Below are 14,883 nucleotides of genomic sequence, written 5' to 3' on the forward strand. Positions count from 1 at the left end.
GAAAGTGTGCGTTTGCGTATGAAGAGAAGAGAAAGTGAGAAATGCGGAGTGTTACACTAACCTTCCGCTGAGAGAGGAACAGTAAGGCACCACATGTATTCCTAGAGGCCCTTGTTCTCCTGAAATCTCCACCGTCCTTGTGAGGCTGCATACACACAAGAACAAAACCCATCAATTACAATATTAAGAAGTCAGAAGGCACAACACAATCCCGTGTAAACTCACTGTCTCCTGGCCCTCAGATCTCTCACACGCGCGGGTGCCGAGCCGCCGTACATGTCTGTGCTAGTCAGCTCTCTAGCACATGATCTGGTTTTCCAACATACCCTGCTGAAATAGTTTCCATGTTGCCTGCCTTTCTGACTTGTTTTCAAATGTTCCTCTTTTTTCCCTGTTTTCCCCTTTTTCAGCAGTTAATGTTCTTGGCATGTGGTGTGATGATATAGCGGGAGTGTAAGTGGATAACTGTGGACAGAATGGTCCGTTGCACTGCTGCACCGATCATTCGCCTTTAATCCACAACTAATAGCTCTTCATGGTGGAATATTTGCAGTCATACATGAGCGAGTACAGTGAGACACTGCAGGAGCTGGATGAAAGCGTGAGAGAGAGAAAGACAGGCTGAGACCAACCGACAATGGATTTGAAGTAAACATGACACACCAAACTGTTATAAAGCATTTTATGAAACGGATAAGTCTGGAAGCTGATTGGTTAGTGCAGTATTTCATGTTTGGCTGGTTAGTTCCCATTAGCCCCTGCTGGTATATGCTGTAACTACACCATCTGTTCCCAAAAAGCAGCTTTCTCCATTGATCTGTGCAAGCAACAAATAAACCAAAAAAACACTGACCTGTCACTGTATGGATTTTTTTTTTTTTTGGAATACTATGAGAATAAAATTAAAATTTTCTTTTAACTATCACATATACAGTAAAAACATTAATACTGAGAAATATTACTACAATTTATATAAATGATAATTTATTAAAATAGTTTTCTATTGTAATATAATATAAAAAAAATCATAATACTGTTTGAAAAATTGTGGTTGGTAAGATTTTAAATTTTATTAAATTATTTACATACAGTACAAAATAATATTATGAAATATTATTGCATAGTCTTCAGTGCCACATGATCCCTCAGAAATAATTCTAAACGAATGAATTACTGCTCAAGAAACATTTCTTACTATTATCAATGTTGACAGTTGTTTTGCTTAATATTGTTGTGGAAACCTTAATCTTTAATCAAATTAATCGTTGGTGAATAGAAAGTTTCAAAGAACAGCATTTATTTGAAACAAAAATCTTATAACATTATAAATGTCACTTGATCAATTTAATTAACCTTGCTGAATAAAAGTAGTAATCTCTTTCAAAACAAAACAAAATGTTAGACCTCAAATGTTTCAATAGTAGTATATTTTAATAAACTACAAAAAAAACAAATTAAAATTTCACCAACTGAATGCATAAGACAGACATAAGGCAACAACTGAGACTGTCAAAAGCAAACTAACTAAAATCTGGAACGAAGTGAATGTGTTTCAGAGCACTTCAGCTTACGTGTGTGCCACTAGTTTAGACTCGCATGTCGTCTGGAAGTGAATGTGTAACCAAAACTGTCTCTACTGCTGCTGTTTATTTATCTCTGCTTATTTTACAGTTAATTTTCTTGATCAGAAATTGATGATACAACTAGTAGCACTTAACAGAGAATGAGTGAGAGCCAGTCTGCATTGAAACAACAAGAACAATGGTTTATAAAGTTTGATGCACTTGAAATAGTGTGCACACTACATACTAAAGGGGCGGTCACACTGCACTTTTCATTCCATTGACTTCCATTCATACGCATGCGAATGCTTCAGACCGGAAACGCAAACTCGTGCGAAAAATTTCGCATTTCGCTGCGTTCCAAAGTTCAAGTTTGGTGAACTGAATTTGCATCACGTGAAGACGTGTGACCAGTAGAAGATCGATACATCACTGCGTGACCTCTCTGTATAGAAATTCAAAAATGGAGGAAGCGCTCATTTTAGCCGTAGTGCAGCGTCCTATTTTATATAATACATCTTTAAAAGATCATAAAAATCAAATAAAAAAAAAAGAAGCTGCATGGTTCGCAGTGTCAATGGAAACAGGAACAGATATTTGAATGTGGACACATTTTATTATTTTTTATTGCTTAGTGTGTATGTACATATATAAATATATATGAGAGAGAGAGAACAATATAATTACAATACACAAGTGTATTATTAAATTACTTAATGTTGTTCCATATTTCATATTTATATTATCACTCATTTTAAAATTAATTTTGCACACCACAGGAACTTATAAAATGACCTATTTAAAGGGGAAAAACCTACAGCACTTAAAAAATTCTCCTCTCCAGACGCTTTCGACGCCGTCGCAAAAGATACAGTACAAGCACATAGGAATGTTGATATTCTCTGTATTTTTATATTTGGTACCTTGGCATTAATTGGCTAATTATTGGCTTTATTTAAAAAAAAAAAAAAAATAGCACATCGGAATCCATTTTGTGATAACTGAGGGGAAACCTTAGCGCGTGATGTCATATCCTGCTCCCGCCCATATTCGCAGCGGCGTCCGAAAAAATTTAGCACGTTCAAAGTCTAGTGTGACCGCCCCTTAAGCCCTAAAGAGCTCACCCTTATGCCGAGTTCAGACTGCATGATTTTTGCCCGATTTTTCACTCGCCGACAGGTTTTGCGAAATCCCCGACAAATGCCCAAAATCGGAGGAAAATTGGTGCTCGTTCACGCGAGTGACAATCACGCAGTGTGAATTATCAAAGATGCGATCTGAGGGAATCGCCATATATATACTGTATATATAATTTCCCCTCCAATAATTTTCTTTTTATTAACCGCAGTGGAAAAACACATTTCCCAGAATTCTCTCATTAAATATAGCTACACATTTTGATGTCAGTATAAAATTGCTTAATATAAAGTTCTTAATAAATAGGAATAACTGTCTAAACGAACATTTCTTGGTCCTACGCCTTCCACAGAATATATAAATACAGATAAATACATTTAGACCACTTAACTTAATGATTGCTATCGGGATGTGAAGAGACTTTAAACCAGCATAACAAAAAAAATTTCTGAAGACAATCACCTATTGCATATTTATTCTATTTATTAGATAGAATTTATTCTACTTTGATCGCTTCTGTAGACAGCTGTGTTTATATCCGAACTATAAACTTTTATTCCAGTAGGCTACTTCTGTGATTATTTGAATGTTTGTAATGCCGAGTTCACACTGCACGATTTTAGCCCGATCTTTCACTCGCCGACAGGTTGTGCGAAATCGCCGACAAATGCCCGAAATCATAGGCAAATTGGTGCTCGTTCACGCGAGTGACAATCACGCAGTGTGAATTATCAAAGATGCGATCTGAGGGAATCGCCGATGCGGCGCTGACGCCCGTGAAATATTTGGCATACTAAATATCTGGAGCTGTCGACGATTCACAATCACGCTGTGTGAAATGAGTTCTGACTGAAAAACACATCGGCGATGACCTACAGCCAATGAGAGACCAAGATACAGGGCAGCGGGAAGTTCGGGGATGAGTTATATGAAACGTAGTTTGCGGACCAGTGTTGCCAAATCTGCGATTTCCGCCGGTTGTTTTTTACGTCAGCAGGTTGAAGCGACCCCAATAACGTGATATTTAGGCCCTGGAATGTGAATTGTACCAGGAGAACCCCACCAAAAAAAAATTGTATTTTAACCCCCGAACGCGATTTTTACTGGGGGACCCCCTCGAAAGCAATTGGGCTATTTTCAGGCTAGTTTTGAGTAGTAATTGGGCGGGTTTTGTAGCGAAAACCTACACCAGACAGAGCTGTCGGCGATTATTCCTATTGTGAAGTCATGCAATGTGAAACCCCCTGTCGCCGATCCATCATGCAATGTGAACATAGCAGCAACTGAATGCTACCCCAGATAGGCACGCAGTGGGAAAACAACGGCGATCCGACGAGTTTGAAAATTGTGCAGTGTGAACTCGGCATTAGCTAGTTCTGAGACTTAGCCTAATGTTTATGATCAGCCCTGAAATAACTTCAAATACAACAAATGCTCAAATTCAAGGCTAAACTCTCGGAGGGGATTAATTTAACTTTGAATAGTCAAGAAAACTTGAACATCGAGAAGGGAAAAAAACAAACAGTTTTAAAAAATGAGAAGTGCTGGGGACACTGCTATTCTTACAATGAAGTACATGTCATTATGCCTGCCACTGATTACAAGGTCATGAGGAACAAATACAACACACTCCAGCAATCAAAGAGAACAACACTGCTACAATAACCCCTCATTTATAATACTGTGGCCAAATACACAACTGGACAAAAGTTTGGGGTCGGCAGAGGTTTTTTTTTTTTTATGTATTTTGAAGACATCTCTTATGCTCACCAAGGCAACATTTATTTGATCAAAAATACAGTGAAAACAGTATTATAGTGAAATATCATTTCAGTTTAAAATACATCTGATTAGATTTTAAAATGTAATTTATTCCTGACATGGCAAAGCTGAATTTTCGTCATCATTACTCCAGTCTTCAGTGTCACATGATCCTTCAGAATTTATTCTGATATGCTGATTTGGTGCTGAAGAAACATTTATTATTATTATCAATGCTGAAAACAGTTGTGCTGCGCCTTTTAATATTGTTGAAGAGATTGTGAATCATTTGTTTTCAGGATTCTTTAAAGAATTGAAAGTTCAAAAGAACAGCATTTGCTGGAATAAAGAAATATTTTGTAAAATTATAAATGTCTGTCACTTTTGATCAATGATCAAGTCCTTGTTGAATAAAATATTAAAGGGGTCATGAACTGAAATATCTAAATTCCCTTGATCCTTTGACACGTAAGAGGTCATTGTACTATAAAAACATCCTGTACGTTTCAGAACTCAAAACTTCCCAGTAAGTCTAAAAACTGCTTATATTGAAGCCAATCTGGCGGAATGTGCCGCTCTATGACGTAACAGTGTGGCTAAACCCCGCCTCTGCAGAAGATCATCAACACCTGCTTCTACATCACTGCATGTTTAGCTCCGCCCACCGATTCACACATGTAGTGTAAATAACAAGAGAGGCAAACGCAGAAACCAAACGATAAACATGCTGTTCAGTGCCAAGTTGTGGAAAAACACAGTCTTTGCATTGCTTTCCTTCTGATCCCAACATTAGAAAAGAGTGAATGAACTTTATTTTTAATGAATATCCAGACCGCCTCAGTAAGAACTTGGTCCTTTGTTCACTTCATTTTTAGGGTTGTGACGGCGAGGAAATTTTCCCACCGGTTAATCGACGTGTGACAACACCGGTAATACCGGTATCACCGCGGGGCGTTCTCTCTTTTCCTCGCTTTTAAATAGCTTGTAAAAGCGTTGTGCACATTTTACTTTCACTTTGAAATAACGGCAATTCGGAGTAAAGCAATTGTTCGGTTGAATTTTCCCTCTTTTCCTCGCTTTCCGTCGCTTTTAAATAGCTTTAAAGCACCGTGCGCATTTTACTTTCACTTTTGAATTAGCGGCAGTTCGGCATCAATTGCTTGAATGCAACAACAAAATACAATGTCAAACTCACTTTAGCCTATATATAAAACATAGAACTTTTATTAACAAAACAAATACATGCTATAGGGAAGGCTATGCCGAATTAGAAATGTTTCTTGAGCACCAAATCAGCATACTATAATGATTCTTGAAGGATCATGTGACACTGAAGTTGATTTTAAAACACATTCAAACAGAAAACAGTTATTTAAAATTGTAATAACATGTCACTGTTTTAGTGCGCTTAAGATCAAATGAATGCAGCCTTGAGCATAACCTCTCCAACCCTAAACCTTTGAAAAGTAGTGTACTAGAACAAGTAACTACAAATAAATCACTAATACTTAGTAATGCTGATATGGTTACTGAAATATAGTAATATATCAAAAACTACACCAGAATGAACAATGGAGAATGTATCGTGGGTGTCCATGTAACATATAAGAGCTAAATCTAATTTAGTTTTACAAATGGTCTCCCCCAAACTCCCCCTTTACAGCTGAAGTACTTAACACTTAACCCCTCTCATTTACCCTACAAAATGTCGTGATGAGTTTCCCTGAGCCAGCAGCACTCGATGCTGACCCCACAGCCCTGCCCTTGCCTTCAAACAGAGCTGTGGGTTAATACTGCTGACCCGCTTGAAACAGCAGATGCAGCAGTCTGAACACCACAGGATACCCAGCTCTCTCCCACAGGAACACACAGTCTTCACTTGCACTACCTGTTCCTCCCCACTGAAGCATTGAAGGAATAAAACCATGAGCACATGAACATATGACTGTCCATATTTAAACAATGTCTATTCAGTGTTCAGCACCTTGGTCCTGATGAACAACAGTAGGAGCTATGCAGGTACATAGAGGTTTACATACATACAGTCTTAAAGCACACATTTAGCATCTTAATGCACATAAAGCTCTGAATGTGTGCGGTGGAGCTTTAGATTTCTCTGCTGCATGTCACCGTGCTATAAGTAAGACATGCATCACCAGAAAGTGTGCGTTTGCGTATGAAGAGAAGAGAAAGTGAGAAATGCGGAGTGTTACACTAACCTTCCGCTGAGAGAGGAACAGTAAGGCACCACATGTATTCCTAGAGGCCCTTGTTCTCCTGAAATCTCCACCGTCCTTGTGAGGCTGCATACACACAAGAACAAAACCCATCAATTACAATATTAAGAAGTCAGAAGGCACAACACAATCCCGTGTAAACTCACTGTCTCCTGGCCCTCAGATCTCTCACACGCGCGGGTGCCGAGCCGCCGTACATGTCTGTGCTAGTCAGCTCTCTAGCACATGATCTGGTTTTCCAACATACCCTGCTGAAATAGTTTCCATGTTGCCTGCCTTTCTGACTTGTTTTCAAATGTTCCTCTTTTTTCCCTGTTTTCCCCTTTTTCAGCAGTTAATGTTCTTGGCATGTGGTGTGATGATATAGCGGGAGTGTAAGTGGATAACTGTGGACAGAATGGTCCGTTGCACTGCTGCACCGATCATTCGCCTTTAATCCACAACTAATAGCTCTTCATGGTGGAATATTTGCAGTCATACATGAGCGAGTACAGTGAGACACTGCAGGAGCTGGATGAAAGCGTGAGAGAGAGAAAGACAGGCTGAGACCAACCGACAATGGATTTGAAGTAAACATGACACACCAAACTGTTATAAAGCATTTTATGAAACGGATAAGTCTGGAAGCTGATTGGTTAGTGCAGTATTTCATGTTTGGCTGGTTAGTTCCCATTAGCCCCTGCTGGTATATGCTGTAACTACACCATCTGTTCCCAAAAAGCAGCTTTCTCCATTGATCTGTGCAAGCAACAAATAAACCAAAAAAACACTGACCTGTCACTGTATGGATTTTTTTTTTTTTTGGAATACTATGAGAATAAAATTAAAATTTTCTTTTAACTATCACATATACAGTAAAAACATTAATACTGAGAAATATTACTACAATTTATATAAATGATAATTTATTAAAATAGTTTTCTATTGTAATATAATATAAAAAAAATCATAATACTGTTTGAAAAATTGTGGTTGGTAAGATTTTAAATTTTATTAAATTATTTACATACAGTACAAAATAATATTATGAAATATTATTGCATAGTCTTCAGTGCCACATGATCCCTCAGAAATAATTCTAAACGAATGAATTACTGCTCAAGAAACATTTCTTACTATTATCAATGTTGACAGTTGTTTTGCTTAATATTGTTGTGGAAACCTTAATCTTTAATCAAATTAATCGTTGGTGAATAGAAAGTTTCAAAGAACAGCATTTATTTGAAACAAAAATCTTATAACATTATAAATGTCACTTGATCAATTTAATTAACCTTGCTGAATAAAAGTAGTAATCTCTTTCAAAACAAAACAAAATGTTAGACCTCAAATGTTTCAATAGTAGTATATTTTAATAAACTACAAAAAAAACAAATTAAAATTTCACCAACTGAATGCATAAGACAGACATAAGGCAACAACTGAGACTGTCAAAAGCAAACTAACTAAAATCTGGAACGAAGTGAATGTGTTTCAGAGCACTTCAGCTTACGTGTGTGCCACTAGTTTAGACTCGCATGTCGTCTGGAAGTGAATGTGTAACCAAAACTGTCTCTACTGCTGCTGTTTATTTATCTCTGCTTATTTTACAGTTAATTTTCTTGATCAGAAATTGATGATACAACTAGTAGCACTTAACAGAGAATGAGTGAGAGCCAGTCTGCATTGAAACAACAAGAACAATGGTTTATAAAGTTTGATGCACTTGAAATAGTGTGCACACTACATACTAAAGGGGCGGTCACACTGCACTTTTCATTCCATTGACTTCCATTCATACGCATGCGAATGCTTCAGACCGGAAACGCAAACTCGTGCGAAAAATTTCGCATTTCGCTGCGTTCCAAAGTTCAAGTTTGGTGAACTGAATTTGCATCACGTGAAGACGTGTGACCAGTAGAAGATCGATACATCACTGCGTGACCTCTCTGTATAGAAATTCAAAAATGGAGGAAGCGCTCATTTTAGCCGTAGTGCAGCGTCCTATTTTATATAATACATCTTTAAAAGATCATAAAAATCAAATAAAAAAAAAAGAAGCTGCATGGTTCGCAGTGTCAATGGAAACAGGAACAGATATTTGAATGTGGACACATTTTATTATTTTTTATTGCTTAGTGTGTATGTACATATATAAATATATATGAGAGAGAGAGAACAATATAATTACAATACACAAGTGTATTATTAAATTACTTAATGTTGTTCCATATTTCATATTTATATTATCACTCATTTTAAAATTAATTTTGCACACCACAGGAACTTATAAAATGACCTATTTAAAGGGGAAAAACCTACAGCACTTAAAAAATTCTCCTCTCCAGACGCTTTCGACGCCGTCGCAAAAGATACAGTACAAGCACATAGGAATGTTGATATTCTCTGTATTTTTATATTTGGTACCTTGGCATTAATTGGCTAATTATTGGCTTTATTTAAAAAAAAAAAAAAAATAGCACATCGGAATCCATTTTGTGATAACTGAGGGGAAACCTTAGCGCGTGATGTCATATCCTGCTCCCGCCCATATTCGCAGCGGCGTCCGAAAAAATTTAGCACGTTCAAAGTCTAGTGTGACCGCCCCTTAAGCCCTAAAGAGCTCACCCTTATGCCGAGTTCAGACTGCATGATTTTTGCCCGATTTTTCACTCGCCGACAGGTTTTGCGAAATCCCCGACAAATGCCCAAAATCGGAGGAAAATTGGTGCTCGTTCACGCGAGTGACAATCACGCAGTGTGAATTATCAAAGATGCGATCTGAGGGAATCGCCGATGCGGCGCTGACGCCCGTGAAATATTTGGCATACTAAATATCTGGAGCTGTCGACGATTCACAATCACGCTGTGTGAAATGAGTTCTGACTGAAAAACACATCGGCGATGACCTACAGCCAATGAGAGACCAAGATACAGGGCAGCGGGAAGTTCGGGGATGAGTTATATGAAACGTAGTTTGCGGACCAGTGTTGCCAAATCTGCGATTTCCGCCGGTTGTTTTTTACGTCAGCAGGTTGAAGCGACCCCAATAACGTGATATTTAGGCCCTGGAATGTGAATTGTACCAGGAGAACCCCACCAAAAAAAAATTGTATTTTAACCCCCGAACGCGATTTTTACTGGGGGACCCCCTCGAAAGCAATTGGGCTATTTTCAGGCTAGTTTTGAGTAGTAATTGGGCGGGTTTTGTAGCGAAAACCTACACCAGACAGAGCTGTCGGCGATTATTCCTATTGTGAAGTCATGCAATGTGAAACCCCCTGTCGCCGATCCATCATGCAATGTGAACATAGCAGCAACTGAATGCTACCCCAGATAGTCACGCAGTGTGAAAACAACGGCGATCCGACGAGTTTGAAAATTGTGCAGTGTGAACTCGGCATTAGCTAGTTCTGAGACTTAGCCTAATGTTTATGATCAGCCCTGAAATAACTTCAAATACAACAAATGCTCAAATTCAAGGCTAAACTCTCGGAGGGGATTAATTTAACTTTGAATAGTCAAGAAAACTTGAACATCGAGAAGGGAAAAAAACAAACAGTTTTAAAAAATGAGAAGTGCTGGGGACACTGCTATTCTTACAATGAAGTACATGTCATTATGCCTGCCACTGATTACAAGGTCATGAGGAACAAATACAACACACTCCAGCAATCAAAGAGAACAACACTGCTACAATAACCCCTCATTTATAATACTGTGGCCAAATACACAACTGGACAAAAGTTTGGGGTCGGCAGAGGTTTTTTTTTTTTTATGTATTTTGAAGACATCTCTTATGCTCACCAAGGCAACATTTATTTGATCAAAAATACAGTGAAAACAGTATTATAGTGAAATATCATTTCAGTTTAAAATACATCTGATTAGATTTTAAAATGTAATTTATTCCTGACATGGCAAAGCTGAATTTTCGTCATCATTACTCCAGTCTTCAGTGTCACATGATCCTTCAGAATTTATGCTGATTTGCTGATTTGGTGCTGAAGAAACATTTATTATTATTATCAATGCTGAAAACAGTTGTGCTGCGCCTTTTAAAAGAGATTGTGAGATTGTGAATCATTTGTTTTCAGGATTCTTTAAAGAATTGAAAGTTCAAAAGAACAGCATTTGCTGGAATAAAGAAATATTTTGTAAAATTATAAATGTCTGTCACTTTTGATCAATGATCAAGTCCTTGTTGAATAAAATATTAAAGGGGTCATGAACTGAAATATCTAAATTCCCTTGATCCTTTGACACGTAAGAGGTCATTGTACTATAAAAACATCCTGTACGTTTCAGAACTCAAAACTTCCCAGTAAGTCTAAAAACTGCTTATATTGAAGCCAATCTGGCGGAATGTGCCGCTCTATGACGTAACAGTGTGGCTAAACCCCGCCTCTGCAGAAGATCATCAACACCTGCTTCTACATCACTGCATGTTTAGCTCCGCCCACCGATTCACACATGTAGTGTAAATAACAAGAGAGGCAAACGCAGAAACCAAACGATAAACATGCTGTTCAGTGCCAAGTTGTGGAAAAACACAGTCTTTGCATTGCTTTCCTTCTGATCCCAACATTAGAAAAGAGTGAATGAACTTTATTTTTAATGAATATCCAGACCGCCTCAGTAAGAACTTGGTCCTTTGTTCACTTCATTTTTAGGGTTGTGACGGCGAGGAAATTTTCCCACCGGTTAATCGACGTGTGACAACACCGGTAATACCGGTATCACCGCGGGGCGTTCTCTCTTTTCCTCGCTTTTAAATAGCTTGTAAAAGCGTTGTGCACATTTTACTTTCACTTTGAAATAACGGCAATTCGGAGTAAAGCAATTGTTCGGTTGAATTTTCCCTCTTTTCCTCGCTTTCCGTCGCTTTTAAATAGCTTTAAAGCACCGTGCGCATTTTACTTTCACTTTTGAATTAGCGGCAGTTCGGCATCAATTGCTTGAATGCAACAACAAAATACAATGTCAAACTCACTTTAGCCTATATATAAAACATAGAACTTTTATTAACAAAACAAATACATGCTATAGGGAAGGCTATGCCTAATATAAAATAACAAATAACTTACATAAAGTTTAAATAGGTATTAAAAAAATAGGCTAAGTAAACATGTATAATATATAACCAAATAAATAAAAAACGTAGAACGTTTATTAGCAAAACGAGTAAGAAAGCTTGGAGGCACGGCATACACCTTGATGTAAAAATAAATAAATAAATGACACAAAGTTTAAATAAAGTAAAAATCAGCAAATAATGTGGAACCAATTAAATAAGAAACAAATGTTTAAAAAAAACTTCCAAAATCACCTTAGATAAACGGCAAAAGTCAACAGGCTTTTTAAAATCCAAAATATTGCCAAACAGGCGCTTTTGCATTTAGTTTTGAAACTAAATCATCTGCGGTCGTCTTGTCTGTCTCAACTCACTCTTCTTGTCAGTCAGCTCGACTCACTCTCCTCACTGGAGAAATGAAATCTTATCTGTGATGTGACTGTCGTTCGGCACGCTGCATTGAGCACCTGCGTTCAGTTTTTAATCGTGGTGTCTGTTCTTTTACTGAACTAAATGATTTTTATTTCTATAAAAAATCAAAACGACGGTGGGGGTCGGTGACGCGGTGGGCAAGCGACTTAACCAGTGTTGCGGCTTAACACTGGTATCACAATCAACACAGTCTATCGCGGCAAACCTATTCATTTTACCGCAGATTCATTTACAAACAAGGCACAATTCAACACTGGATTTTCATAAAGATTGAAACTAAAATACGATGCTGTGCCGACTATATCAGATCCGACAGTAATGTCACACCACACAAGTGTGAGTAACTGTTTTTATTACGTGATCACTATTGTTTTGTCTGTTATTACAGATCGTTTGATATGTACTGGGTATTAATGCATTTTTAACCTAAATCACAGCAGTGGCCGTCCATCTATGAAGCGTGTAGGCTGTCAAACACACACAGCTGTTAGCCAATCATAGCAGTGGGCGTTTTTCAATCATAGCAGCTCGCGCAATTCTGTTGTGTGATCTTTGATGTTCACTCACTTAGCACACGCATCATTTGGATTAAAACGAAATCGTAAAAATAAAACCATTCATAGGGGCATTCACTATAAACCTAATTTATTTTCAACCTTTCTAAATAAATTAACTTTTCCACGGCATTCTAATTTATTGAGACGCACCTGTATATATATTAGGTATTCACCTAAGCTAGCATACAAATTAACAACAACAACTGCTCACTACATATGTAACAACTGTTTAACTTCATTTTTTATTATATTATTGCATGTTCATACTTTGTTTATACTTTATGCATACAATACATTGATTCACCTCCTCACTTTGTACTTTAACAAATTAACAAAGCTTTTGTCAATGTGTAATAAAAGTAATAATAATAATGAACCTAAAACTAACCAAATTTGAAAACAATTTATCTGCTGAAATGGGTCCATGGCCAAATCAATGGTGCTGATAAACAGAAGGACAAGAAGATAAAATGCTCTAGGACATGTCCAGTACATAATATAACTGCTGCAACATGGCATTTCCCTCAGTTTTGTAAGTGCAAGCTAACAATAATTTTGCAAGTAGATGCTGCTGATCACCCCAGCCTCTTCTTGCCTTCCCACTTCGGCTCTGGGGAGAAGACGCATCCCACCCACAGACTCGGGACGCTTCCAACTCATTAACATGGGCTTGGAGAGTTTGTAATTAGCATTAATGCGCTGAAGCTAACACAGGCAGTGTTCTACCGTTTCTGATGTACATGTACAGTAAATGAACATAATTTCCAGAAGGCCAACAATTCACTAAAAATGTTTTTGTTACTGGTCTTATGAAGTATTATAATTTGTTGAGATAGTAAATTGGTGGGTTTTTGTGAAATGTGAGCCAAAATCATCACAATTAAAAGAACCAAAGACTTAAACTACTTCAGTCTGTGTGCATTGAATTTATTTAATACACGAGTTTCACAATTTGAGTTGAATTACTGAAATAAATGAACTTTTCCACGACATTCTAATTTATTGAGATGCACCTGTATTACATACCTTTCTATCAAAATTATCTAACATTTATCAAGATGAATTTGTTCTGACACAGTGTAGCTGAGTTCTTGTCATATTTTATTACCATTTTCTAAACTATAGCGAATAAACCGTGATAATGTGAGAAATGTTGAAGGTGTCTGAATAAATTTTGGTTTGACTGTATCTATTTGATAAATGAAGTTAACCAACTAACATAATACATACACCTTTGTGTTTCTGTAACCAAGATTTAAAAAGTATACAAATGCAATAAAACTATAAGTATCGGTACTCTGTATCGGCAAGTACCAAAAATAAAAGTATCGTATCGGGCGAGTACTGGAAAAAGTGGTATCGGTGCATCCCTAAGTAAATACACAACAATATAAGTTTGTGTCAATGTAGCATACCACTGCTTTAAACGTCCAAGAATCTAATCAAAACTGTGTTTATCCATTCATTTAAACATATTTATTGCAATTTCATTGTAACAATGGCTGTTTGGTTGAAATGATTGGTCCACTGTTTGAAGAAAAAAAAAATGTCAAGCTAATTCAGAGGAAATATATAGCAAGATATATTGAATATCATCAAAAGCCTGAAAAACAAAGATTCCATTCTCTCAGCATTCTAAGATCTTCTGCAATAACCACATAATGATCAGTTGTATTGCTATAATGCCGGTGCTCAAGTTATCTGCATTGATTTCCAGTCTGGTGTGAGTGAGCATGAGGTGGTAAAATAAAACACTGCAATTTAAAGAATGTGTGGAGAGTCGCTCTTTTCCTGAAGCCTTAAGCTCCAACACTCCCAGACAGGCATCTAGTCCAATAATTTACCCATGTGTGAGGTCTTAATGACTGCAGCAGGCTGACCACACACACACACACAAACATAAATACACCCTTCTCCAGGCTCCTGTTTGACTTTCTTTCATTTTTCCTGAGGTATGTAGTGCAGATTATGTCTGACTGTGTGTGAGAGTCTATTTGGTCAAAGAGCTGAGACTGTTGAGATGCTAATGCAGGAGAGAGCTGTCTGCAAAGAGCTCAGAGGACTCAACTGATAAGCTACCCCAGCACAGATAACTCTGTCTGCGAGCGGGGGAGGGAGGGAGAGAGAGAGAGAGAGAGAGAGAG

General features: G+C 37.5%; 1 protein-coding gene across 1 annotated transcript in view; it reads right to left on the bottom strand.

Moving 5' to 3' along the window:
• pard3bb (par-3 family cell polarity regulator beta b) overlaps window positions 1–14,883 on the bottom strand; it is a gene marked incomplete at its 5' end in the record, with an annotated part of 318,014 nt that overhangs the window by 187,393 nt on the left and 115,738 nt on the right. The window contains one exon of the mRNA XM_016282603.1: window positions 6,680–6,763. Coding sequence (XP_016138089.1) covers window positions 6,680–6,763 — 84 coding nt within the window. The remainder of the gene's footprint in view (window positions 1–6,679; window positions 6,764–14,883) is intronic.

This window comes from Sinocyclocheilus grahami, unplaced genomic scaffold (assembly GCF_001515645.1).
Source record: "Sinocyclocheilus grahami isolate Dianchi unplaced genomic scaffold, SAMN03320097.WGS_v1.1 scaffold162.1, whole genome shotgun sequence".
NCBI classification, from domain to species: domain Eukaryota; kingdom Metazoa; phylum Chordata; class Actinopteri; order Cypriniformes; family Cyprinidae; genus Sinocyclocheilus; species Sinocyclocheilus grahami.